We start from the raw sequence: 27368 nt of genomic DNA, 5'->3' as shown, positions 1-27368 counted from the left end.
GTATCATAGTTGGTGGAAAATTTGTACCTTTTGCACAGGAACCTTATCCAGTTTATCAATTGAGATATTAGTTGTTGTGTTGAAATTTTTATAATGAATTTCATCACAATTTTTCATATATGAGGTGACAAAATTTTTTCTCAGGCATTTAAAGTCAAGGGAATTTATGTTTCCAGCTTTTATGTACAACTTTTTCCTGTCAGCATTTAGGGGAATTCAATTTCTTGCTTGGTGTCCCACTGACGATATGGTGATTTTTTGCTTTTTACAATTAGTTTTTTCTGGCCATATGAGTAAAATTAAACTGATGATTTAAACACTTCCAAATTTGTTTTAGGATATTGTTGAAATTCTTTGGAAATTTATTTCTAAAATTTTATGACCAAATGATAATTATGAATACTAATTTTTGTATGACATGAATCTTGTGGTGAATCGAGCCAAATTGATGATATTGATCCGGCTCACCAACTCCAATAGTCAAATAATAATGAAAAGATAAAATATGGCAATTTATCAAATGGCTTTTTATGTGACTCAACCCAAATATATGGTTTATAGTTTTTTATTTATTATTTTTATTCTATAAATTTATTGAAGAAAAATTTGGGGCATACGTAAATCTAATCGGTGTGTACATGATAAAAATAATAATAATAAAAAATTCAGATAAAAAATGGGCAGAATACCCTAACAAAATCAGGAGTACTTGGTCATTTATTTTTATAAAAAATATATATATATATATATTTTAAGTCACTTTAATTTTATGATGGGACATCCAAAATTTCATCCAAAAATACTTCATAAAAAAAATAAAAAATAAAAAAGTATTTGACGTGACATTGTTGGCCCATTAGAGATGAATTGTTTAATAATTTACCCATTTGCCACTATTGGAATTCAATATCATGTATTCTTTCATCGATATTTTAAAAATAAATCAAAAGATACAATAAAGCTACTAAATTATTCCTAATAACCTTCCAAGTCAAATATAAAAACAAAGAGAATTGCCCACCACTGATTCCGATTCCGATTCCGAACATGATTTCAAATCAAAGTTACATTAGAAAATGCAAAATTCAAAAGGGATCAAAGTTGCATTATAAAATGCAAAATTTGAAAGGCATAAAAGTTACATTCGGAGGGGCAAAAATTAAGTGGGCATATGAAGCATTTTAAGGACAAGACAGGGACATTCCCCATAAAAAGCAGGCAGGTTGACTTTGTTCTTTCCCACTAACGTATAATTATCAGGGCCATTTTCGTCATTTTAACAATAATTGAAGCATTTTGAGGGTCATTTTCCTCGTAATAAAATACGAAAGTTACGGACCACAAAAAAATCCCGACAAAAGAGATAAAAGTGTCGATGTTTTTGCATCGTCAAAAGTTAACTCCTTTTCGACATTTACCAACATCCTTAAAATTATGCAATTTTAAACTTCCCAATGAATGGAAAGGTAAAAGAAAAAAAAGAAAAGAAGTCCAAGTGCCAGCTTTTCGATGGCATTCAATGAAGATCAGGACGAATATCTGGCTTGTGAAACACCCCCGCATTTAACTAAAATATCGCAAACACTCTCCTTAAACGTAGGGAAAATGGTTGGACATAGCTGCAACTTTATCAAAATAAGTAAATCATCACTTTATAACTCATTGAAAATTGTAATTCGAGTAATAGAAAATCTTTACATATATCATCTCGGCTTGAATATCATGATTGTGGAAAAAAAAAAAATTTCAACTTCTGAAAATAGTTTTTGTAATAAAATATTTAGACAGTCCAATTTACCTTAAAATAGGTGTTCAAATATCCGCAACATTTGTATTGTTTTTTTAGTTTTAAATTTTATTATGGGTGTTAGAAATTGATTTCAGAACCATAATTGTTATTTTCATATTTCAGTAGCTGAAAGTGTTTTTCAATAAATATTTGAGGTGAGGCTTTATTTTGTTTCATAAAGCCTAGCCCTTATAGAAACTTCATTCTTATTGTAATAACAAGTGCTTTCCAAAGGATTTGAGGTGAGGCTTCATTGTGATTAAGCCCCTCAATTTTGTACAAAAAAAAAAGAAGTTAAAAGAGGGTACATGATTTTCTTTTATTATTATGTAAAATAGGACTTATGTTTTATAAAAAAAAAGGCTGAATTTAAAATTTCACCAAACAACTATAGTTTTGGCACCACAAAACCTCTAAAACGATCATTTTGACCATTGTGGATGTGAAAAAAAAAAAAAGATTTCAAGCTCTAAAAATAGTGTAAATTATAATGCATTATCTAGACCTTTTGTTCTCAAGTGTTCAACAACCCATAAGATCTGTATTGTTTTTTTACTACAAATTTTATCAGTGATGGAAATAGATTTTAAAGCCGCCATAGGAATTTTCAATACCCCAAACATTTTAATTTTGAGGGGATTATTTACTTCTCCATGCCCCAAATCTTTTTTTTTGCAGTGGGGCTTTACTTTTTTTCCATGAAGCAACTTTGTAAAAAGGACCCGGTTTCTATGAGGCCAAGCCCGCATAAGTAAAAATGCGGGCCTATTAATAAATATATTTTTTAGATGGATTTTAAGACTTAATTTTCAAGGACATATAATATGTAACATGGAGATCATGAATACATAAAAATAAAAAAATTTAAAATAATAATTATAATAAAAAAATATTTGGACCATTAATTTTTATTGTTTTTAAATGGAACACCTACTTACATTTGTCTTTAAATGGATGCTTTACACGTTCTGGACCGCATGTATCGCAATGCAGTCAAGCTCCAATGAAACAATTTTTCCTAAAAAAAAAAGGATATGTACAAACCTCGCCTCTTTTTTATTTTTTATTTTTTGACTGTTGACTATACTTTTCATTATACCTCACCCGTTTTTTATTAGAGGACGATAAAAGACCTCACGTGATCCTCGCCTTGCCCTGCCTTTTCAAAATCTAACGACGTGGGCCTGTTGAACCGTCTCACAAGGACGCATTTGAATCGTGGATATATGGGAGAGAAATAGAAAACATTAAAATATGGTTGATATATAGGAAAGAAATAGAAAACATTAAAAAATGGTTAATTTAAAGGAGAGATATAGACAACATTAAAATAACCCCACAATGCTGGGTGCGAGAGGACGGGCCAGTTAACATATCTATTTCAGGAAAACATTGACCTTTGAGGAATAGACCTATGAAGAATATTAAAAGGTTGTACAAATATTTCCATTTTAGGCAATTTTTTGCATTAGGTTAATTCATTCTACTTTTTTTTATTTGACATAGGAAAATAGTCGATAAATCTTCCCCTCAAAACTCATCGAAAATTATACGTCAAGCATTGAAAAACTTGAGCATTATGGTTGTGAAAAAGAATATGATTTCAAACTCTAAAGTAGTGTAGATTGTAACTAATTATCTAGACAATCCATTTTGCTTTAAAAACTAAGTGTTCATAAATCCACAAGATCTATAATATTTTATGAGTTTTAATATTATCGGTGTTGGAAATTGATTTTAGAGCCATCATGATAATTTTATTGTCCAAAGTACTTCAGATTTAAAGTGAGAATTTATTTTGTTTTCATATAGGGAAAAGTTTATATAGGGCCAAGGCTCTAAACAATCAAAATTGAGCTTACCTCAAAAATTTCATTAGAATATGTTGTTTTGATGTCCAAATATCTTCAAATTGATCATCTCGACATCGAGATGCATGGACATGAGGAAAATTTGAATTTCAAGTTTTGGAAATAGTGTATTTTGTTACGCATTTTTTGACCTTCAATTTTCAATATTTTCAAGTTTTCATAGAACGGCCAATCTATACTATTTTTTAACCTTTAACCTTTATAAATAAATATAAAAACATATTTTAAGGCTATCACAAAGATTTTCAATAGTAAAACCACATTTCTTGATACTATTTAAAAGGTAAGCTCTAATTTGATTGTTTAGAGCCTAGAATCTATACAAACGTCACCCTTTTGTAAAACCTAGGTCTTATAGAAACCTCATCCTTTAAAAAGAGGAAAACGTATTTTGGTTACTATCAATAAAAGGAGAGAAATTTATGCGCATATCTCCTTAAAGTGAATTTAATAAATTCTTGAATTTTTGCGTTATTTAACTTTCATGCCTAGTTCTTTTCTATTTTTTGTTAAATAATAGTATTGCCTATACTTCCAATCAAGAATAAACGTGATGTACAAATTTTCAATATTATTTTTTAAAACAACAAGGTGAAAGCGCTTGAACATCATTATATGACTCACCAAAATTCATGCACTCGAACCTGTGCCTCTCTCTCAAGCATTAAATTATCGGTCAAATCTGTACTTCCGATCACATATTTAGCCTAATAGATGAACAAGAAAAAGTATACAAATAAACCATTTATTTTTAATCAAATAAAATAACGGTCACTCATTTCCATCAGATTTCAGATGAGCGGATTGTGAGTGTGTCATTTGCTAAAATCAAAGTTCAATAAAAGCTTCTCGAACATTATCACACACCCCTAATATATTTAATGGGAAAGGTTTCCATGCTTCTCCTACAACATAAAAGACATGCTTTCCCGTCATCTAGTCGTCTAATTTAGATCAACTGAGCTACTAACAATTTAATTTAGATTCGATGCTTCAAAGCATTTTATTTTAAATTTTTTTTAATACTAACTATATGAATATGAAATTTGGTACGTACCATCATCTCAATAAAGTGCACTTAAATAAAATATTTTAAAAAATATTATTGATAAAATATAATGACCAAAATACCTTTGAAACTTTCAAAAAGATCTTAGTCATTTTATTTTATTGAGAATATTATTTTTATATATTTTTTATAGGTGCAAGTTAAAAAGAGAATTGCATGCCCAAATTTTGGGGTAAAATTGTTTTGTATAAAAATAAAAAAATAAAATAATATAGAAGGTGACATTGTGATTTAGGTCATCTAAGCCATCCATTTAGAATGGACAATTGGACGGAGTGAAGTATAAAAGTTTTATGTTGTAGGAAAAACATAAAAATCTTGCTCATATCAAATATGAGTATATAACGCCTAGTGGCCGGTAAGAATTGTAACCCTCATGTAATAAAAGTAGATGATATCAAAGTATGCAATCTTATAGTACTTTTAAAAAATAAATAAAGATAATAAGGACCTTCTTAAACCAATCAAATTACACTTCAATTTAATACGGCTAACGAGGTTGTGTCAGTCACTTTTTTTTGTTTCAACCAATGGTTTAAAAAGTGGATCGGTGACCCGGATTGGGCACTTCAAAAACCGATTTGAATCGGAAATCGAGTAAATCGGTCAGATTAAAACTTCAAAAATATCCAATAAAATTATTAAAATTCATTATAATTATTATTTTTTCAGAATTCAATAAAAAATGAGGGTACTTCATTAAAAAATTTATTTTCTTTGCATGAATATGCGAATATTTATATGTTATTTGCCTTCATGAACTACTATTTACCATTTAGTTTACGTCACACAAATGGATAAACATAGAATTATCATGGAATAAGTATATCAACATACATGGACGACAATAAAGCATACAATTAGTAACATATGATCTAAAAATAAAACGACAGACGACGATGTTCTTGTTCTTGGTCACGCTGGTGCCATTGATTAAATTCGTTTGACAATTCATTGATTCGATCTAAAAATGAATCATCGATATTAGTAGGCATCTGACTATATCCAAATCCATGAGTATTAGTGTTCTGTTGTGGTCCCAATCCAAAATCCCCGAAGCTTGTTCATCTTTCATGCTCACCTACACTGTCATGCTCATCCCTACCCTGTTGTTGTTGGGACGCGATATGTGAATAATATTGGTTTAATACCTCATGATAATCAAAACCTTGTCACGATTTTCACATCTTTTCGGAAAATCATCATTTTTCAAAAAATTCGATAATGGATTTTTAAAAAAAAGTACAGCAAATTTTCAAAAAATTCGATCATGGATTACAAAAAATTCGATTATGGATTACAAAAAAAAACAAATTTTCAAAAAATTAGATCATGGATTACAAAAAAAAAAAGGAACAAAAAATTCGATCATGGTTTACAAAAAAAAAAAAAAAAAACAATTCGATCATGGATTACAAAAAATTCGATCATGGATTACAAAAAAAATTCGATCGTGGATTACAAAAAAAATTCGATCATGGATTACAACAAAACAAATAATAAATTATGTTCTTCACAGAGCTACCTTACATAAGCCATTTTAACTAAAAAATCCACCTCCAACCGAATAAATTACATCCAATTGAGTACAATTTTTTATAAACAACAATATAAATAATCAAAACCCTGAATTATGAACACATTATCATCAATAAATCAAATCAAATCAATTAAATTGAGCAAAAAAAAAAAAAAAAAACAGTTATTCACAGACAACAATCATTGAATCTAAAAAATGAAGCTCAAATTGAATAAATCAGATCAAATTGAATACATCAGATTATAAACAAGACTATAACGATTAAAAACCCTATAAATCTAACACATTATTTGTAATATATCGTGAACAAAAAATCGAAAGGAGGAAAAAAAAAAAAAAAAAACCAGCAGAATTTTTTTTTCATGGACATTACTGTGTTCATCTAAAAAATCAGGCTGTAATTGAGCAAATTAAATAAAATTGAATATGTTAAATGATAAATGATACAATAAAGATTAAAAACCCTACAAATGTAACTCATTATTTTCAAATTATGCAGTGAAATTGATCATATGGCAGAAAAAAAAAAAAAACCCAAAGTTCTTGCCTAGTTTTGTGAACCCGAACCTTCAATCTCCAAATTACTCTGTTTTCTCAACGATTATCACAAATTCGTAACATAATTTTTTGATCAACAACTTTACGATCAAAATGCCTACAAATTTTCACAAATTCATGCCCTATTTGGCATGAAACACAAAGAAAGGCGGAAACCCTAAAAACACAACTTTCATGATAAAAAAACACGAAATTTCTCTACCATTTAATCACTGAAAAGGCCGAAAAAAGCTGCACAAAGCTTGCATATTCGATCACATGGCCAAAAAAATAAAAAAAATAATTAAAAAATCACAAATTTTGAATAATCCCATGAATAACACTTTGTAGCCCATGGGACTCGCCGATTGTAGATAGTGAATCGACGAGTCACTGTACAGAATCGTCAGGTTCTCTCTGAAACCGAACAATTCTGTATGATTTGCCCGAATCGACACGTCCAGTGCCAATTATTGAATCGAACCGAACGAGTCTGATTCGACTCGATATTTTTTAAATCACTGGTTTCAACCATCTTAGACTGGGTATTTTAGACAAAGTAATAATCTTATAGGACTCTTATTTACGCATTACTTATGGGTAGGATTTCAAACCATCATCTCGTCACGGATCTTTAAAAACGTTATCATGGATGAAGGACTTGATTTTTTTTTTATGGATTTATGCCAAACTTTCTTATAGATACTTTAAAAAGTTAATCATGGACGTAGTACTTTATTTTTTCTATAAATTCCTGCTAAATTTTACGGTGATCCCTTGATATCTTGGTGGAGGAGGGATCATTTATGTTTTAGATAACTCTTGAGCGACGATGGGCATTATTAAGAGGGAGTTTAGTGTGAAGATAATGACCCTTCTGAAGAGGAAAGTACAACGAGCAACGATGTGACGGGCCGTCAATTCGCTCAGAATGCAATTAACGTGAATGCAAATGACATATTAACAAGGGACCCAGAAATCGCATTAATTTTCTGAACCACCCTTTCACTTTCATTTCGAAATTTCCAAATCAAAAGTACCGACCATTTTCTTTATTTTATTTCTAGTAAAATAAAATTGAAAATCTCGAAGGACCCAGCGGGGATCGAATATTAAACATTATTTTAATTGGTTGATGGCGACTTGAAAATACCCACCTCCACCGATACGTCATAGCTTCTCTCACATTTCCGAAAAGTCGAAAATGCCCTCTCTCTATGCCCAACCTTACCCACAGCTCCTCGGGATAATTACCTCATTTTCAAGAAACCGTGAAATTCCAACGGTCCAGATCTCTTGAGCCCAACGTGTAATCAAGATGCAACTTATGCCATCCTGCTTCTCATAGCTGACACGTATCATCCGATAATGGACGGGATTTTCAGATGGAAGTGCATTATGGAAATAAAGCGAAGGATAAGAAGGAAAGTGGGGATTTTGTTGAGTGAGTTAAAATGGGATAAGATATTTTTAAAGACTAGCAATACGAGGGAGGTGCTAGGCTTTGGAGGTGCCACGTCACAACATGCGAGAGTGGGGCCCGCCAATTCTTAACTGGAGGGCACCAAGTTAGGGTTGGGTGGAGAGTGTCGACATATAATGACGCACGTGCCCCTTTTTAATTGATAATGAATTCGTCGAAAAAATATCGGCCGAGTTCCTCCAAAATGTCCTCGCGTGCAGGGAAGAATGACACAAAAGGACAATGTTTGTATAAGTCCCAGTACATATGCATCCCCTCTGCACAATCAATTTTTTAGATGGATCTTGGGCATAGTCTTGTAGATGTATATAATCTCTGACATATAGGTCATGAATATATAAGAGAAAATCGCAACTTTTTGAATAAAATTTGTACTGATTTTGTTTTTCGTTTTCAAAGGGACCTCCACTTAATATCTATTTTAGGGGACGCAATTGTAGATTTAGATCCCCTTATGCATGAATAACTTTTTCAATAAATAGTACCCATCTCATGAAAATGGTTGAAATGGACAGAGAGAGTCCAATGTGGTAGCCGATGATCTTGCTAAGACGGGGATGCGATTAGACTCTTCAAGAGTTCTTTTGTTTTGTTTTAAACTTTGTATAGCTCCAAGTTTATTAGTGAATAAAAAAGTAAGTACCCTTTGTCAAAAAAAAAAAAGAGTCCGATGTGGAACTCGTACAAGCTTAGTCTAACATGATTAATAGTCATGAGAATTGAGAACTTGATTGCTTCAGTTCTACTTAAAACTCTTTTGTATAGGTGTTATTATTTATGTGACTCTTTTTTTTATTTAGTCTTTTGAGTATGCTTGTTCTCTCATTGATTTTATTATGGTACATAATTACAAATGATTATCAGGTGCTCAAATCCCACCAAAAAGTTTGAAAATTGCATTATATATCAATTCAAGGTAAATTAGCAATAGTAAAGAGTTAATCTACAGCACAACCACCACCATTGTGTGGGTCAAATCAGAATCAACGGTGCAGGATGTGCCATCACTAGCAAAGTGTCTGCGCACAAGTGCTCCATCAGTCGAATTACCCGAAAAAAAAAAAAAAAAAACCTCACCTTTAACAAGAGGAAGAAATATGAGCCAGAATCCTCCTTGAAAGCCAAAATTGCAAGTTTTTTAGTACAGAATTACGTAGGAAATTCCATGCCTTCCTTTTGTTTTTTTATCAAATAATATACACTACTAATATTATTCTGTTTCATGTGGTACAAACGTTGAGTAGTTGTTGAAATCGTCACCTAAATGTACTATTTTCGTGGACTTCAATGGTTCCTCGCCGAACATTCGTTGTTCTATGCGCCCCATTTTTTTTGAAGGCACATAGATCTTTCTTCATATATTATTGTGCACTCTTCATATGGTGTACCATATATAATTTTTGGTTAATTAATTTGGTGTACCATGTAATAAACACTAGTAGTACATTGCTTACGTGGAGTACAACCAACTTGCCAAATCATAGTAGTCAGTTAGGTGGATTGGTCAGTTTAGTTACTTCCTACCAATCACATATAACATATAAATGCACTATAGTTAGTGTTTTCGTTTTGAGGGAATATTATAATGTTCATTTAATCCCTCGGGTAAAAATACATGTAGGATTAACTTTAGGTCCCCAATTTTGGGGATTTAATATCTTCAACCCTAATTAAGCTCAATAAAAAAAAAAATACTAAACTCAATAAAAAAAATCCTAATTGCACAATTTATGCACCTGAAAAAAAAAAAAAAAAAAAAAGTCCCAATATTGAATAGAGGCAATTCCATTTTGAGAGGAGATCTTAAGTGTTAGAAAACCTAAAATTCAATATTTTATTCTTTTGATAATAATCATGTAGTGATTCCTAGGTAGTTTTCAAAATTCCCAAATAGGTGTTTAACCTGATGAAGTATACATACACACGATGCTCCCGTCGGAGCATAGAACACACTCTTTTTTAATTTGAATAAAAGTAGTTGGTGTTCTCGAGTGCATTAGTTGGCATGAGTAGGGTTGTGCCGTTAATTTTGATTAAGGAAAATGACACTTGACCAGGTTTCCAAAGGATAGAGATAAAAATTCGAGGGACATATCCGATAATTTGAACTTATGTAAGGTCAAGCATTAACAAGGCATTCCCCGCGGTGGTTAGATCCAAATTCTCATAATAATTGCCATCATTATGAGCACGCCCAAATGTGGAAACAAGAAAAGGTTTTTTCACCTTCTTATCGTTAATTTACAACAAATTCTTTAACACGATTACGACCCATATCCGTACTCAATGGACGGCTAAGATCACATAGTCCCCCAACAAAACAGTAGCCCATCCGTCCATCTTCAACCCAGAAACCAGAACCCCGAAATCCAACCGTCCATTTCACACGTGCCCCACCAACTCTGCATGTGCGACGAGGTCCTTTCCCTTCTGGGAAAGCTTCTAGGTCAAGGGCATTCAATTCCACTTTATTTAGGGCTATTTTCGGAAAGATTAATAAAAAAGAAAAAAACAGTTTTTGATTTATTATTTATTTATGGGAAGCATAAGGATATCTCACCCTACGCTTTTGTTCCTGTCTGATTCTTGGGAGGAAAAGTGCTAGAGAATCGGCCGTTCCCGTCTCGCCACGTGGCGCCCTTTGGGTGGTCGAAGTCTCTTCGTAGGTGTTTCAGAAAAGGACGGGGCCGCTTCCTTGCCGACAAGACCTTCAAGTTTGAGCACTGGTTTTATTATTCCACCTCTCTTTTCTTTATTTTTTATTTGAGAATATCTGGAAAATGACAAAAATGGGCATGAGATTTATTGTTAATGACAAGAATGCCCTGGGACCTTCCGAGAGAGGAATTATTAGGGGGCCACCATGTACTTTATTTGAGTGGATGCCAAAAATGGCAATATCTTTTCCTTTTTTTTGTTGAATACGAAGGAAAATAGTGTCGTCGATCTCAATGTCTAAAACACCCTCATTTTACATGTGGCGATTTTGCCCTTGACACGTGTACGGTTTGGCTAGTTTGTACCGAAGTGAGAATCAAAGGATCGGAAAAGATTCCTGAAATATTTCTGGGGCCAAAGCCTTGATTGCCAACCAGCTGAATCTGATCCTGTTTGGGTGATTTTGATAAAGATCAACATTTTTAAATAGTAGTTCATCAAAATTAAGTATAAAATATGGATTATTTAAAATTTTTTATCTATATTTTAAATTTGGTTTCAAAATATCCATCTAATCATTACATGCAATACTAAAATATTTAATAATTTCTTTTTTACGAGTAGTTTGATAAATCTCTTTTTCAACAAACATTGGACTAAATTATGGGAAAATTAAAGAGGCCAGAAGTGGGTTGGGTCAACTCATGGCTCCGATGGGTCAGCCCTATTCGGTCAGGGTTTGGACCTAGACTTTGGACCCGAGGAGTTGGGTTTGGGTCCATTTGACCTTTCTGGAGTTGGGTCGAGTCTAGCTCAGATCTTGACAGGTTGAGCTGGGTTCGGCCGGGATATTGTCGAGTTGGGCCAAGTCTGGATTTGGGTTAGGGACAAGCCAACCTAACCTAACCTTGCATATAGTACCATAAATATACATTAATAATATGAATAATTTAGAATTAATACATGCTATGGAATTTAAAAGTGGCTTCAATAAACGATAAAATAAGATAAAGTAGGCTTAAATGGGTTGAACATGTACAATGTAGAGCTACTACAACACCATTTAGAAAAAACTATTTGATTCAATTAGGAGGTATAAAAGGGCAATGGAAAGGCCCAAAAAATATTGTAGCTGAAAGATATATGATAACTTATTGTTTGATTGAGGATATGACCCTTGATAAATGAGTATGGCGGAATAAGATTTATAGAGTCGACCTCAAATAGTTGGGATAAGGATGAAGTCCAATGCCTTAGTAATAATAGATGAATGATTTGTTAATAAATATGGATTGTAAGTTTATCTCAAAATCACAGATTTTTTTGAACACATCAAAAGTTACTAAGCTTAATAATGGCAAACAAGTTTGAAATGCTATTTCAATGCCTCCTCATATGGCTTAAAACTCAACTTTTGATGAAAGCTAGCTTGGGAACCCATGCCCAACAGGTTATGGCGGTACTATTAGAGATCATATAGGTAATTACAAATTCACTTACTCGGGACTATGTAGACATACAACAATGAACAAAGCAGAGATAAGAGTTATTTTGGAAGGTTTAAGTATAATAAAGAATCTTGATGGCCAAAAGGTGATAGAAGGTGATTCAAGCAATGTCATTGTTAGGCGAAAAGAGGAATGAAGCCACATTGGAGATTATGCAGCATTTTTATGAAATTGTTTTCATTTTAAGTGGTGGTTATTTTGAGTTATCTCATTGTTTTAGGGGGGCTAATATAGAAGTTGATGCTTTAGCGAAGGGTAGGGTGCACCAACACGTGTTAGTGGTTACATCACTTTTTTCATGAACCTCTTTGTAATTCTTATTGGTGAATGAAATTCATAATAATTGCTTTTTTAAAAAAACATAGGGATATTAATAATAATAATAATATCAACTGTATAATATAAATCAGGGATATACTAAGAGACCATTTATTTGTTATAAGAAGCTATAATTGTTCATAGCTATTAGATGTCCAATTGGATGGCTTGGAGTATATACAATGTGTAGGAAATATTTTTTTTGGAATTTTAAGGATAGTCAATAATACATTCACAACTACCTAATTTGAAATTTGATCGACAAAAATGATTGTGACCTCCTTGTATTAAAAATAAATGGTCAATTCATATACTTTTCATATAAGATATACATTATAATTTTTTTATAATTTTATTTATATACACAAACGTGAGATAGGTCCATAATGGTCCCTATCCGACACATTCTCATCTCGAGGGAATAACATAGCGATCCTCACCCTCTCTTTTTCAAATAGCTGACAAATTTATTTCATAATTCAAGTAGTTTCCATGTTAATTTCGCATTTCTTTATCAACTTTATTGTTATTTCCTCTTCTCTAATATGCTTTATTTTTGGGTTTCTCGTATTGTCATATGCGCAGTATTAACAAACAATAATCCTAGGAAAATGGCCAAAGGGTAAACTGGTCATTTAAAAAATACAGGTATTTGAAAATGAGATGGTGGCGTTCGGACATTTCCATAATGCCTGGGGTTTGGCCGTCCTCGTACGTTGCCAACGTTAAAAACTCCTGAGGGCATATAAGATATATCGCGCTAAAATCGGAGGCATTTCAAATGTTTGGTGAAAAGATCATGTCCTCTACCGTCATTTTCGTAAAAAGCAGGGGCGTTTTTGTCGTCTTCGCCTTTGCCTTTTTTGTTGATTTCTTGAAGCTCAGTCGATTGTTTATGTTCTGGGTTTTTCCTTAAAGATGCAATGCCGCTTTTGACTGTGATTCTTAGCTTGATGGTTAAAGCCCGAGCTTCTTTCCACTGTGTTTCTCCGCTCCTCCATTAAAGGTCGAGCTTGTTCTCTCTGCCATTTCCTTACAGTTCCTTCTGGTTAAAGCTCGAGAGCTCCTTTTTCACGGAGATTGTCGGTTCTTTCTTCAGATACAGGATTTGCTTTTTCGTGCTTCACTCTCTCTCTTCTCTCTGACGAGCCTGGCTTTGAAGCTCGAGCTTTTCTCTCTCTTCTCCCTCTCTCTTCATCGGCTGGGTTCCAGCGTAAAAAGTTGCAGGTTTCGCAGGTTCTTGCTTTTCGGTTCTCCGATGTTGTGCTCCTGTTGCGCCGGTTCTGTGACTGAAGTCTATGGCGAGTTGCAGGTGCGCCATTAAAGATCGAGCTCATTTGGCCGCGATTCGTTGTACTGCCATGGATTTACTGGAGTTATGTTAAAGATCGGGCTTCTTTGTTGAGGTGTCGTTGAGGATCGAGCTGCCATTTAAGATCGAGCTTCTTTTCAGGCAATCTGGTGTACTTTGGTTGCAGGGCTAAGAGTTGTTCATTTACTGATGTCTTTGGTGGTTCTTTTGTGGGTTTCGCGTTGAGTCTCGGGTACTGAAGATGGTCTTGGCAACCTCTTTTGGCGAGGAGTTGCAGGTGTGAAGGAGGCGTATGCTTTCGCTAATGATCGAGCTCCTTTTCCAGGTTCTACTGCGTTACAGGCGGAATGTGGAAATAACGTTGTTATGTAAGGGCGACTTTGTGTTCGAAAGTCTCATCCACGATTGACGGAGACTAAAGATCGAGCTTCTTGCCTGTCATTTTTTCAGAACAGAACGAAAGTGCTGAGCCTCCACGCTTTCAACCCTAATTTGATTAAAGATCGTGTTTTCTGACGGCTACTACTTAACTTGATGCTCAAAAGGTTGGTCCTTTACAGTTTACCTCAAGCATTAAGCTTCTCTCTGATATTTTGGCTCACAAAATATCAAAAGTGTCTTACTCTGCTTTTTAGACCCTTATTCTGTTAAAGATCGAACCATTTTCTGGTGATTTTCCTGAAATAATTGAAAACTCTACTCCCTAAAGATTTTTGACAAGAGTTCAAAATAATTCCGACAATTTGCTTCGGAAACAAATGCCAGTGAAGTTTTGCTCTAAACTTGATTCCAGTGGATGTCACTTTACTGCAAAATTATTCTGATACGGTTAGAGTTCGATTTTCTTTCGCGTGGTTTCTTTCAAAGGCTGAAAGAAGGTCAGTTTATCTTGTCGAGACTTGCTAAATATTGCACAAAGTCTTGGCAAGGTTTCCCTAGGTTTTCTTGGAGAAAACGGTGAAAATTCTCGGGATTGCTTAAAAGAAAAAAGAAGTGAAATACGCTCGATCACACTTCTTTTCTAATACAACTGTGGATGCTGGATTCTTTGATGCTTCAAAGGTTTTTGCCTTGCGAGCTTTCTTTCTTTGGTGTGTAAAGGTCTTCAATGCAAATACGGCTTTCTTCTACAAAGTTGGGGAAAGTAGGAAACCTGTTCAGCTTTAGCTTTGATTCTCTTGTGGTTATTGCTGAGTTGTGGCTCCTCCTTTAATAGAGTGAACCTTTATTATTTTCCCCTTTCAAAAATCACTGGTGAAGATTGCTTCTAGGGTCTGGTAAAGTTGCAAGGATTTTACTCTGTCCGGGTTTGATTTTATCCAGGATTAAGGTTTCCTGATATGATTTTGACTGGGAGTTTAAGCAGCAGAGGAATAAAAAAATCTACTCCGATGATGGAGTACTTTTCTATACCTTGATTCCATTGCGGGTTGTTCTTAGTGCTTGATTTCTGAAATGTGTGCTTTTGGAGTGTCTTTAAACCTGAAGCCATAAAGTTTGATGTTCAATTGAAATTTTTGGAAGTCCCCAAGACAAGATTCTTTCCCCTTCTGTCTAGTTCGGTAAGTTCTGGACTTTTGCCACAAGTGGAAATAGAGTGCTTTATCTACCAAAAGTTTTAGTTTTTGGCGTTTTGTATCATTCGTACATTATTCCCACCTATATGGCAAAATGATTTAACATTGGCTTGAGATCCAATCCAGTTTTTGCGATCTTCTTGGGGCGGCTCTAACAAGAAATCGGGAACCCCATTCTCCATGTTCAATTTATGTTGTCCTTTAATTATATGTTAATTGTAACTGAGGAAAAGCGTGAGACCCATTGGTTTATTCTCTTCAATTAGGTGCAATTCTCTTCGCCTTTAAGTGATGTGGGATTTGAACGAGCGGCCTACTCTGCAACTCTTTGCTCCTGTAACAGTGGCCAAGGATAATATGGAAGACTCTGGAACCTCTAATTCATCTGTTGTGAATTCGGCTTCTGAAGCTACATCCAGTAATGGAAGCTGCAATCAAGAAGCAGAGGGCATGGTTGTGACCAGGCAGCTTTTTCCCGAGTTTGCTACTGGGACTGTGGGTTCTGGGTCTTCACCTTCTTCATCTTGGTCAAGCATCCAATGGCTAGATGTTGCTGCTTTTGGTGGGACTGTGGTTAAGGATTTGAACCAGGTGGTGAAGAAGAGTAGGCGTGGTCCTCGGTCAAGAAGTTCTCAATATCGTGGAGTGACCTTTTACAGGAGGACTGGGCGATGGGAGTCACATATCTGGTAAGTACTCTCATCAGCCTTTGTTTCTTTTTCTTAATTTAACGAACTAAAGATTGATTGGTGGTAGTACTTCATTTGTTTGTTATTTATTGGATGGGGTACTGCGTATTGTTGTGCATTTTTAACTCTATTTTTGTTGAGATCTCCTTTATGAAGTATTATTTGCTTAGCCATTTTTGAGCTTATTCCACCACTGATGAATTCTTTTATATGTGAGCTGATCTATTGTTGGAAAAGTCATCATAGGATCTTGAATCATGCCCTATGTTGTTAACATACTTCCTTGCATGACTTATTTGATATGGAGTGGGCAAGTGTTTAAAGTTACTGATCTAATGACATGCCATATATGGCTCCACATTTAACTTCCTTTCATATTCAGATATATTTTTTCATATGTTTTGTATTTAACTCCCTTAAGCTTTTTGGTATTTTGTGTTTCTCTAGGGTCCTTTAAATGTGTGAAACAAAAGCGCTTTCTGTTATCAGTCTACTGCCTGTTAGTAGAATTAGTTATGTGAGGAAAATTAACCGTATGTATGGAATTGTTTCTTCTCTATAGCATGGCCCTATCCAGCTCCATATCTTGCAATGCTTTTGAAGGGTTTAGGATTGTATCAGTTGGGTAGATTTCACATGGGAATGTTTGATTCATTTGTTGCCATTTGACATGAGATGAATGGCCACAAAGCAACAACTTGATGTTGTCTGCTAGAACTTGGAGTTCTGATTATTTTCCTTGCTATTTGATTCCAGTTAGAATCATATGAAGTGTTCAGGTGCTTGGTGTTGTAATTTTTTTCCCAATAAAATGTCAGTTAGTCTCAATATACTTGAAGTGCTTGGAAAAGACATGATTATTGACATGGTGATTCAATTGGAGGAACCACATGTCTAGTTACCAGTGTGTTCTTATGCATTTGGGTGGGTAAGCAGTGGGATTAGTTACCAGTTTTTTGATCCATGCTATTTTGCATTCAGCTGTGGTCTTTGCTTGATATTCCTGTGGTGATAGCTCTAGACATGATGTTTGTTCTTATTATTCCAGAGCGATTAGCAATCTCCAGGGAGCATGCATTATCCAGTAGTGGACTTACCTGTCATCCAACCTCCCATCTCGGTTTGCATCAACATACCGTTGAGTTTTTAGAAATGAGGGTAAAGATGGAAAAATTGGATGTCTTCCTAATCGATGCTCAATGTACAATAACTCTTTGAGTACCATCTGTACATAGCTTTCATGAGGAGAAGTTACATATTTCCTGAAGTTTGGATTTCTTTGACTTTATTGCTTTTTCAAGTCTTAGGTTCCCTCCTCTTTTGTAATTGGACCTTCTTTCACTATTCTTTTTAATAACTGCTGGTCTTCAAGTTGAGAAACCTACTTTCATGCAGATATGTTCATGTTATCCATTGTCAGGTTATATGAAACTCAAATACTGTAGAATGCGACGAATATTTCATGCTTCCCCATTAAGCATTAAAGAATATGGTGTGTGGTGTCCTTCGCTTCGCAACATGAGACAATAATCTGGGAATAGCAGTTCGCAAATTAGATTTTAGACTCATTGATAGTTCCCTGTCATGATTTTGTTAATTTTGTTAACCATACCCAAGTGGGAACCAGTCAGCGATTAATAATCCGTAGATTAGAATGTGGCCGATGATATTATGGTATGAAACCCCATGCTGTGCTTTAAAGAATGACTTGACTGTAACCTCACAAATGTTCTTCCATGACCGCACAAGACCCCCCTGTCCATGAATGCTTACTTGTATGATGAAGATATCCTTTAGGTTAGTGAGATGCCTTATCAACTGACTTGACTTCCTCCCCCCAGGTTCCCTCTAATGGGTATTGAAAAACAACGATGACAAGTCAAAACTGTTCTCCTTCACCCAAGCATTTGATTCCACTGACTGGCTGACCTGCCAGTTCTCCATGGAAAAGAAGCCTGCGCCAATCCAAATGTTTGTCTGACTGCCGTAAATGACTCTAAATATAATCTTCTTGATAGAGTCACTAGTGTTAACTAGGCCAGCTAAATGCTTTCCATGCCCACTCGAATATATGTGGTGTACTCAGATCCCTTATTTCTGAACCCACCTCATTACATCCATATCCTCCTCCACCAACTCACTTTTACAAACCACATGTTTCCACATTGTGCCTTCATAACTACACCTATTATCTTTTACTCATTGATCTGATACCTCCATGCTTCCTAGATTTACATAGTGTGCCCTCGACTAACACCTGTGTCCTTGGTGTGTGTCTGTGTGTAGACACCCAATTTTGAAATTGGCAACTTTTCCTAAGTTCTTGAGCCCTAGGGACCAAAACAACCCTACTGAAAACAGCATATTTGAACCCAAGGGACTCCAATAGCCTAGTAGACCTTAGTCACCTTTTTGGACTTGAAAACCCAAATTTTAAGCTTACCCAATATCCCAAATAGTCATCCTAGATAATCTTGAGCTTAATAAACATAGAGAACCAATCCAGACACCGATTCGACACCCTTAGACCTCGAAATGACACCCAAAAGTCCTAGACCTCTAGACCCCTCAAATTTTACCCACACTAGGCAGTTGTTTATTCTAAATTAAAGAGGAGATCAAGAGCTTTCCAACGGTTCAAGAATCACCTAAATTTGATCCACGGTTTGAAAGATATGGCATGAACAACATTTGTTTAGCAGAAATTCCATCTTGGTCAAGATGACACGGTTTGTGGCATCCAAAAAATTCTGGACGACGCGAATCCTGTTGTCTATTGGTTTTGACCATTTTTTACCAAAAATTTGAGCTAAACATGATGGATAAGCATCAAAACCATCTAGAAATCTTTTTGGAGGCCTACAAAAGAACTGAAAATCGACCATTTGGAGAGAGAAACAGATTTAGGAGAGAAAAAACCCTTAGAAACCCTAGCCAACCCAATTTTCATAGAGAGAAAACTATAATTCCAGCAAACTCTAGTTTAGGAAAAACCTAAACCTTACTCCCAAGCCTAGGCCTCCTACCCTAGAAACCTTGGAGCTTAAACCCTAACCCTAGATCAAGGCCATTAAACCCTAGAAAACCCCATATTGAAATTGAATCTTTGTTAGATAAATTTAAGTCAATTTGCAAGTTGAATGAGTAGGCAACCCACGGGCCTGATACGGTCCCCGATTCCGGGTTTGGGTGTCCCGAGCCAACTGGCCATGTTAGGTGAGTTCGTTGTTTTTCTTTTTCGTTATTTTCAGTTCATCTTTAGATCCATTCTAGTAGCTTTGGAAGTGTTTTTGGCATAGAAAATCAGTTAGCGCTGCTAGCAATCTGAGGAGGAAACCGATCTATAAAGATCGACTTTTCTTCTTCAGATTGGTCTTCCACTGGCCTTGCAATCTTTAATGATTTTCATATTTTAACTAGTTTGGAGCTCAGATCAGAGAGGATCTCTCCATTGGAAACTCTCTCGGATATGGCTGTAAAAAGTGTGTGATTTGATTTGCAACCCAATTAAATACAAGAGAAACAACATACAAAAGACAATGATAGTTAATGTTTACCTGACATGTATAATTTAATCTATCAGGGAATCATCTCCTTAGCCTTTGGTTCCTTCTATGAATTTAACATATTTTTGTGGGTTTGGGTTTGGGTTTGGGTTTAACTTTTGACTGAATTTCATGGAATGTTTGGTCTGTAAAAACTCTGCTATGTTCATTCACAAAGCTTTGCGAACAACTACTTCATCTTACAAAGTCATTTACGTGTTTCATAGTTCAATCTATCATGGTCCATGGTCTCAATTTTACCTATTTTTGTAGAAATATTGGTTTGGGATTCCTTAATCCCAATTATTGATTTATGTAGCTTCTTACTGTGCAGGGACTGTGGGAAGCAAGTCTACCTAGGTATTTTGATTCTCATTTTCCTATTTCCATATGTTTGTTTATGCCTTCTCCGTGACATTAATTGATCTTTCTCTCTCTCTCTCTCTCACGTTTTGGCCCGAATGAACAGTTTTTCATATTTTATAACTTGCATAGCACCATTTACTTATTTGAAAAATATTTTTATACTAATACTAGGGTTTTGGCCTTTGATGACCCTTTTTTGAAGTCTATATTGCAGTTCTATTGAGCAGTTAATTTTCTAAAATGATGGGATTGTCTTTGCAGAATTAGAGGATGCCATCCCTTTATTATATTGCTTGAAGGCAGAGCAATGTTTCTGTGACTTTTTTTTTTTTAATATGTTGATTGTAATGTTTCAGTGACTGTTTAGAACTGGATTATTGATAATTGAGGATTTCATAGTGGCTTTTAGAAGGAGCTGCCTCTATATCTCACCTGGCAAACCCCTATGTCTTTTATGAAAATTTATTGGCACTCTTACACCCTACTGTTACCAAGTGGAAATCTGCTGACAGTTCAAGCAAAATGGCTGACACGTCAGGTTTTCCTACTTCGTATTTAATTGGTAACTTCTGTTTTTCCAGAAAATGAAATTTGGTCCCGTTATTTGACCATCTTGTTTTAATGGTAGTAGTCTTTCCTGTAGTTTTTAAGTATATGCATTTACATTCTTCAGTTATTTCTAGGATTCTTGGAATTCGATCTAGTTCTTGTTTGCAGTTACTAATAGGGCATGCAATTAAAAAGCCTCTCTTTTTTCTTGAAATATGTCGTACATGAACTCAGTGAGTGTGCTGCACCTTTCTGAAAATGATCCGTGTATCCTTGAGGCTCTTGGTTTTAAGGTTTTGATAGTTGTTTGGTGAAGTTCTATCTTCAAATTATTCCTGAAACAAAGTTCTATCCATATATTGTTATGGAAATCTTTTTTCAGTTTCACTCGTTCTATCTTAGCACGTTTAGATAAACAGCAACAGAGGGCTGGGAAATCCTGGATGTCTTGAGCAGTTCTTGAACATTTTATGATTTTCAAATTGGAGCATTCATAAAATTTTAAGTTAGGGACATGATGGCCACATTTGGAAGTTGTGCACATTTGGGCAATATAGATGGGATTGGGATGATTTTTCCCTTTCTAGAAATTATTTAGAGGGCTGTTAACATGTTCCTCGATGATTGTCCACATGTTCCCTCTATTTTCATGTAAAATCTTTTTAGATTATGCAAACTTCACCAACTGGAGGTTTGTTCACATTTCCTGAGTCACTCTTGCAACATCTTTTTAAAATGCACAAAATTGTCCAATTAATGCTTTTAATATAATAATCACAGAAGGCTTTTAATATGATAATCACAGGAGAATTGATTGCCTGAAGTTACACGTAAACACCCTGTTCTGGTGTTAATGATGCAAATTCTCTCATTATCCAAAATAACTAAGGTGCTCTTTTTTTATGTGGAAGTAACTGAGACACCATTCTTTCTCAAATTCTCTGTTTGGTCTTCGATGTCTCATTCTCTTCTCATAAAGTTTTTTACAATAGATGCCATTGAAATAAAGAGTTTTTATTGATTTACTCCTTTTCGCGTTTTAGGAGGGTTTGACACTGCACATGCTGCTGCCAGGTATTTTCTAAATATCCAAATTTGTTACTTCTTTCTAGTTTTTGTCTTCTGAGCTTAAATGTTTCGAGTTAATTTACCGTAAATGTTGTGAGTTTTCAGGGCCTATGATCGAGCTGCAATCAAGTTCAGAGGAGTGGACGCCGATATCAATTTCAGCCTTGCTGACTATGAAGAAGATCTCAAGCAGGTTTCTTCTGTTTTACCTAAGTTTGATGCTTAATTTAATTATATGTAATTAAATCATATGTTTGGTAACAAATTGTTGTACTTCTTTGACTATTACAGATGAGAAATTTAACAAAGGAAGAATTTGTCCACATTCTCCGTCGCCAAAGCACTGGTTTCTCGAGAGGGAGCTCCAAATATAGAGGTGTGACACTTCACAAATGTGGGCGTTGGGAAGCCCGTATGGGGCAATACCTTGGTAAAAAGTAAGGGAATCTAGGGCCCAATCTCACTTATTTAGGGCATCTGTATATTGAGCTCTAAATGGGATGTTTCAATGAATTTGAATTTAATTTTGTAATGTCGTTTGGATCGTCATCTATAGAATGTCTGAACTTTTCTGATGATCTTGGAAGCAATGATCCGCAGTTTTTAGAACTACTATTATTTGAAAATTCATTTATCGCTCGTTTGTCTGATCATGTGTTTTTTATTTGGCTTTAAGATTACAACTGGCTGACATTCCCCCTTTTTTCTCTTTTGTAGGTACATCTATCTCGGTTTGTTTGACACTGAAGTCGAAGCTGCAAGGTAACAAAATGAAGTCCACATTATGTATGTGTTAAAGAGCTTGATTTATTTTATTTTTTCATCATTTAAAGTTTGTACATTGGCCTGCTGCGTGTTGATGAGTACAGGGCATATGATAAGGCAGCGATCAGGTACAATGGAAGGGAGGCTATCACTAATTTCGAGCTTAGTTTGTATGAGGGAGAAATAATTGGAGATGGGGATGGAGCAGGTGGAGGTACACTCTTCTCTTCTTTATCGGTATCTTTCTGTTGAAAGTTTGCCAATAGGCTGTATATACATGAGCCTTGATACCTGGTTTTTTTATTATTGCTGGAGGTTTTTCTTGAAAAAGTGGACACTTAATTGGTAGCTTATTGTTTGAAAAGAATGGAAATCCTTTATTTACAAATATGGATAAACAACATGTTTAGGATTGCATTTCTGATTAGTTTTGAGTGCCCAGAACTAATGCCTCATCATGTTATAGATTTAACTTTTGATTAGCCTCCATTTTACAGGGTAATAAGGTATTTTTTATAGATTTCATGATATCCCAAGTCTTCTCCCTCCAGTGACTGAGACTCCAAAGGAACTTCAAAGCCTTGCAGGCCTCTCCATACTCAATCAGTCCCCAAAACTGTTTGATACCCTTGAAAGCATTTTTTCTAATTCATAAGTCCAGAAAGCAGGGGGAGTCTCAAGTGATGTTATGTAAATTCTAGTGGGTGCTGAATTGGTGTGGAACTTGCCTGGTAGTTGAAAGTTTTAGTTCGTGTGCCTTTTTATTGGATGTCGAATTGTGGAATATCTCCATTCTGTGTTCTGAACCATCAGATGTGCTTTTTGTCATTTTATGGATGCTAGAATGCGTTCTAGTTAACCATGGTCGAGTCTTTGTTTACTTAAGTCCTACCACTCATGGAACTGCGTGTCATGTCAATAGAGGATATGTTCTCCTTAAGAGTTTCAAATAGAAGTGACGTGCTGTTAAGTTCAAAGAAAAGGAGTGTGTTTTCAAAGTTTACTTTCACTATGAAGACCAAAGTCACCGAACAAATGATTATTTTTTTTTTTTTTTTTTTGGGTAATTCAGTGGGGAAGACAGGGCCCTACCCATTTTTTTAAGTAGATTAGGAATTAGATTTTGAAAGTATTAGTGACGTGGTGTTATTGATAGAAATGGAAACCACAATGTCGTGTCTTGGTGTGGGGGTGCTACCACAACCCCAGCCCCTTTCCTAACAGATGACTCTTTTACATGTGTTGATATTTACCTTCACTGTGTAGGAAGAATGGGTTCTTATTGTACTAATTTCTTTCCCTTGGCTCTTTGCTTGTACAAAATATGTAAAAGGGTGGTTTTGCTCAAATAGGCTGAATGAACTGGCTGATGTTGGGAGTTGGGACCTAGACTCTTGTTTCTTCCCATTTTTTTATTTGATGCTTTATGTTCTGGTTTGGGGTCTAGCCAGGCCGTATGGCATCTGGTTCAACCAAATTGGTCAATGTTGGCCTTAGCTTCAGCAAAATCCATCTCCACAATCTTTCTTGAAGTTTGTCCATCCCTGATCTAAACAAAAACCTGCTTTATCCTTCTAAGCTACATCAAAGTTGAGGTCAAGTACCCTGTATAGGAACCCTCTTCTTTTGTAACATATCCATCCTTTGACTCTTCTTTCCATTTAAGGATCTGTTAAGCTAAGTAGGGCTGCAAAACAGGTCAGGTCTACTCGGCCCCAGTTCAGGCCTGAAAGCTGGAGATCTACCCGTGGGTTAGGTCTTGGTCCAACAGACCTGGACCTGACCAGGTCCAGATACAGCAGGGACCTATCTGGGTTGGGAGCACGTCAAGCCAGGACTCTGCCGAGTCCAGGTCATGGTCAACTTGACCTGTTTGCATCTCTATCTTAATATTCCTATGTGCCCTTTTCTTTCATATACCACTTCAGCTTTGGACTCTTTCTTTACTTGCACAGGAGCATATATTTTGAAAATTGAGCATATATTTTGAAAATTGAAATCCTGATGCTCTTGGTGGTTCCCAGCAAGTATCTTATGTCTTGCCAATAGCCCCCCATAAAGAAATTACTTGTCGAGCTGTTAATCAATTTCTGGGAAGAAGTACAATCAATTCAACCTTTTTTTATATGGTTCAATTTATCTTTGATGTTTTTTCCATGTTGTTTTCACCAATGTCCACTCTCATTTGTGATTACTTCGAAAGTGAATTTAGGTTCTTCCACGTTCTAGCTATCCATCCACCACAATAAAATAAAATAAGGTACTACTATAGCTAGTACCTATTGACTCAAACCCGTAATTTGTTAGTTTCTCTTGCATTATAGCTACCCTTGGAGTCCTAGTTATTTTAGAGAGAGCACATTTGTTCACTTTACCAAGAAAACATGAGATGGTTGACCATCACACGCTTTTTGGGTTTGTGAAATTTGATAAACATATTTAGTACTCCCCTTTTTATTTTCTTGTTCTTTTCTGAAATTGCAAGAGAGAAAAACTGTGCATGTGAAGTTCCGTTGTTATGCATCAGGAGGCGCTGATAACTTGGACCTCAGCCTGGGTATATCCCCCTCAAGTGCTCCAAAGGACAGTGACAGGAACACCGAACAGCCAGGCTTTCTCTATTCTGCATCTCAGGTATGCGTCTTCTTACGTCCTCTTATCATTTCCTCCAGATACAATTTTCATTCTTTCCTTTTCTTTCTATGCATACGTTTTAATTTTTGGAGGTGCTAACATTCATGGCTTGACACAAAATTTGTGGACCTCTACAAGGATTTTCAAATGTAAATGTCCCACCAGCTGATGCAAATCATTGTGAGGGTGGGGTATTTTCTTTCATTTACCAATGGGAAAAAAACGTGTCATGAGAGTAACACGCATTATATGCCGTCTACGTTACACATGCCCCTACAGTTGAATTGTTTTCTGTTTTACCCTTGGTAAATGATTAATATTACCCCTACTAAAAAATTAATTTGTGACAGATAATTGTGGTAGCTCATGAATGCTAGAACCTCAATCCGAGTGTTAGACAAAAAGAAAAGGAACAAAAAAAGAAAAAAAAAGTTCATTCTTCATACCATATTATGAATTTATAATGTATTTTAGTGAGTCTTTTGCAACATTATGTGGTTTTTGATTTCATTTGCATGTATGATAATGAGCAGGACATTGGAGTGAGAACAGACACAGAGCCACAAGCATGGGGTTCAGGTTGGACCCGGCCATTGCATGGCCATGTGCCATTGATTGCAGATGCAGCATCATCAGGATTCTCACAAAACAAAGGCCTATTTGTTTTGCCTAATTTGCGGTAATTTTATGCTTGTAAGTTTGCACCACGTGCTGGGAAAAACCACTGGTACCATTCCCACTTCTTCCTAGCTACTAAGGAAAATGCTCAAAGTGGTGTTCATATAAAATATTTACATATTTCTACAGTTTCAGGCTTTTCTTTTTGTTTAAGAGGTGAGGATTGTTCGGTGACACGCTTATTTCCCTGCATTTCTCACTACATATTGCCACACTCTAACCAATTTGTTCCCAGTATCATATATGAGAATGAATTTAGTATACATTGTTTGTATTTTAGAGTCCTAATACATGTCCGACATTCCTCTCATTTCTCATTTTTGTTCATTGAGTAGCTGGATTATAGTTTAATTGATGGTAGCACGATTGATAATTTTGCTTTTCAATTGGGAAATATTTATATAAAGTAGCAACCTTTGTAGAAATAAATTGTAGGAAAAAGCATTCATCTTATTTGGACGATGTATTTTTGACACTATCTTAAAAAATGTGTGAAATCTACATTATCCAACTAAAATAAACGGTATATAGCATTACAACCTTATTAGTACATAGTTGACACCTTATACAAACTGCACCCTTTTCAATTTCTGAGAGAATTGTTCTGGTTCTCTTGGAGACCATTATGGGAGAATGCAGCTGCCCCAGTAAATTTTCTACTCCTTGGGAACTTTTGTTTATAACAAATTTGTTGGAGGGACACCTTTTTTCAGTTTCCTTCAGATTTTAAAAATTTAAATTGATTTTTGAGGGGATGTACTATTTGAATACTCGGGTTCCTCAACTATTTGACGTCATCGTCATCAAGTGGAAGGATGGGGAGGTTTCCCTTGGTTCAAAATTTGTTGAAATGCACCGCAGCCGTCTGTTGTTAACATTAGATTGTCCAAGCAACCCGTAGGATATAAACAGTTAACATTAGATTGTCCAAGCAACCTGCACGATATAAACAATGTTAACTATTGTACATTTTCATTTTCTTTTTGTATTGTTTTTCTTGTGGCTGTATGTAGAAGTCTTTTTGTATTGTTTTTCTTATGGCTGTTTTAGGCAGAATTGCTACCAAAATTTGCCTGAAAGTTCCCAAATGTCGACCCTATAAACTATGTAAAAGAATAGAGGGAGTATACAATGAGTCCATTTATATTTGATACAAGATGATCACAATTAATTTTAATTATTGGATGTGAAATTGGTTAACTACATTTATTCTATTGATCAAAATCAAACATCAAATTTTTTTTTTTGAATTTTGTGACGCGTAAGTTATTAGATTTCACGTCAATGTTATAGGTAATAGAGATTTTATATTAAAGGTAAATGGTCTTATTGTATACAATGACAAAAGAAAATTATATAACTTGCAGATTGTGCAATGAGAGTCCTTAATGACCAAGAGAGGGAAAGAGAAA

At 35.2% G+C, this 27368-nt stretch overlaps 1 protein-coding gene and 1 long non-coding RNA gene across 8 annotated transcripts in view; one reads left to right on the top strand and one right to left on the bottom strand.

Moving 5' to 3' along the window:
• Nucleotides 1–27368, bottom strand: part of LOC148783914 (uncharacterized) — a 62535-nt gene that overhangs the window by 12975 nt on the left and 22192 nt on the right. The window lies entirely within an intron of this gene.
• On the top strand, nt 13765–26266 carry LOC18434907 (floral homeotic protein APETALA 2). 7 transcript variants are annotated; one of them, XR_016059611.1, is made up of 10 exons: nt 13765–14630; nt 15929–16351; nt 20231–20256; nt 21855–21885; nt 21985–22072; nt 22171–22255; nt 22597–22641; nt 22749–22858; nt 25172–25278; nt 25812–26266. XR_016059611.1 is itself a non-coding variant. In XM_006844968.4 (10 exons), exons 2-10 carry the CDS (start codon nt 15954–15956, stop codon nt 25959–25961), a joined length of 1101 nt encoding a protein of 366 aa, XP_006845031.1. In that variant the 5' UTR covers nt 13765–14630; nt 15929–15953; the 3' UTR covers nt 25962–26266. The 7 variants fall into 7 exon arrangements, 4 of the variants coding, with proteins under 4 accessions (XP_006845031.1, XP_088728617.1, XP_020523246.1 ...); XR_016059610.1 differs by having other exon boundaries at nt 20216–20256; XR_016059612.1 differs by having other exon boundaries at nt 13765–15647.

Source organism: Amborella trichopoda, chromosome 1 (genome assembly GCF_054954075.1).
Source record: "Amborella trichopoda isolate Santa Cruz 75 chromosome 1, AtrichopodaSantaCruz75HAP2 v2.0, whole genome shotgun sequence".
NCBI classification, from domain to species: domain Eukaryota; kingdom Viridiplantae; phylum Streptophyta; class Magnoliopsida; order Amborellales; family Amborellaceae; genus Amborella; species Amborella trichopoda.
The sequence above is the reverse complement of the archived record's forward strand: the minus strand, read 5'-3'. Positions and strand labels throughout refer to the sequence as shown.

Bases quoted from the DNA above. Each gene is read 5' to 3' on its own strand.
- LOC18434907 (XM_088872491.1), top strand. From the start codon at position 15,954: ATGTGGGATTTGAACGAGCGGCCTACTCTGCAACTCTTTGCTCCTGTA. The intron at 16,352-20,215 runs GTAAGTACTCTC...TGATTTATGTAG, and splicing joins CGATGGGAGTCACATATCTG to CTTCTTACTGTGCAGGGACT. The intron at 22,073-22,170 runs GTTTCTTCTGTT...TGACTATTACAG, and splicing joins ATGAAGAAGATCTCAAGCAG to ATGAGAAATTTAACAAAGGA.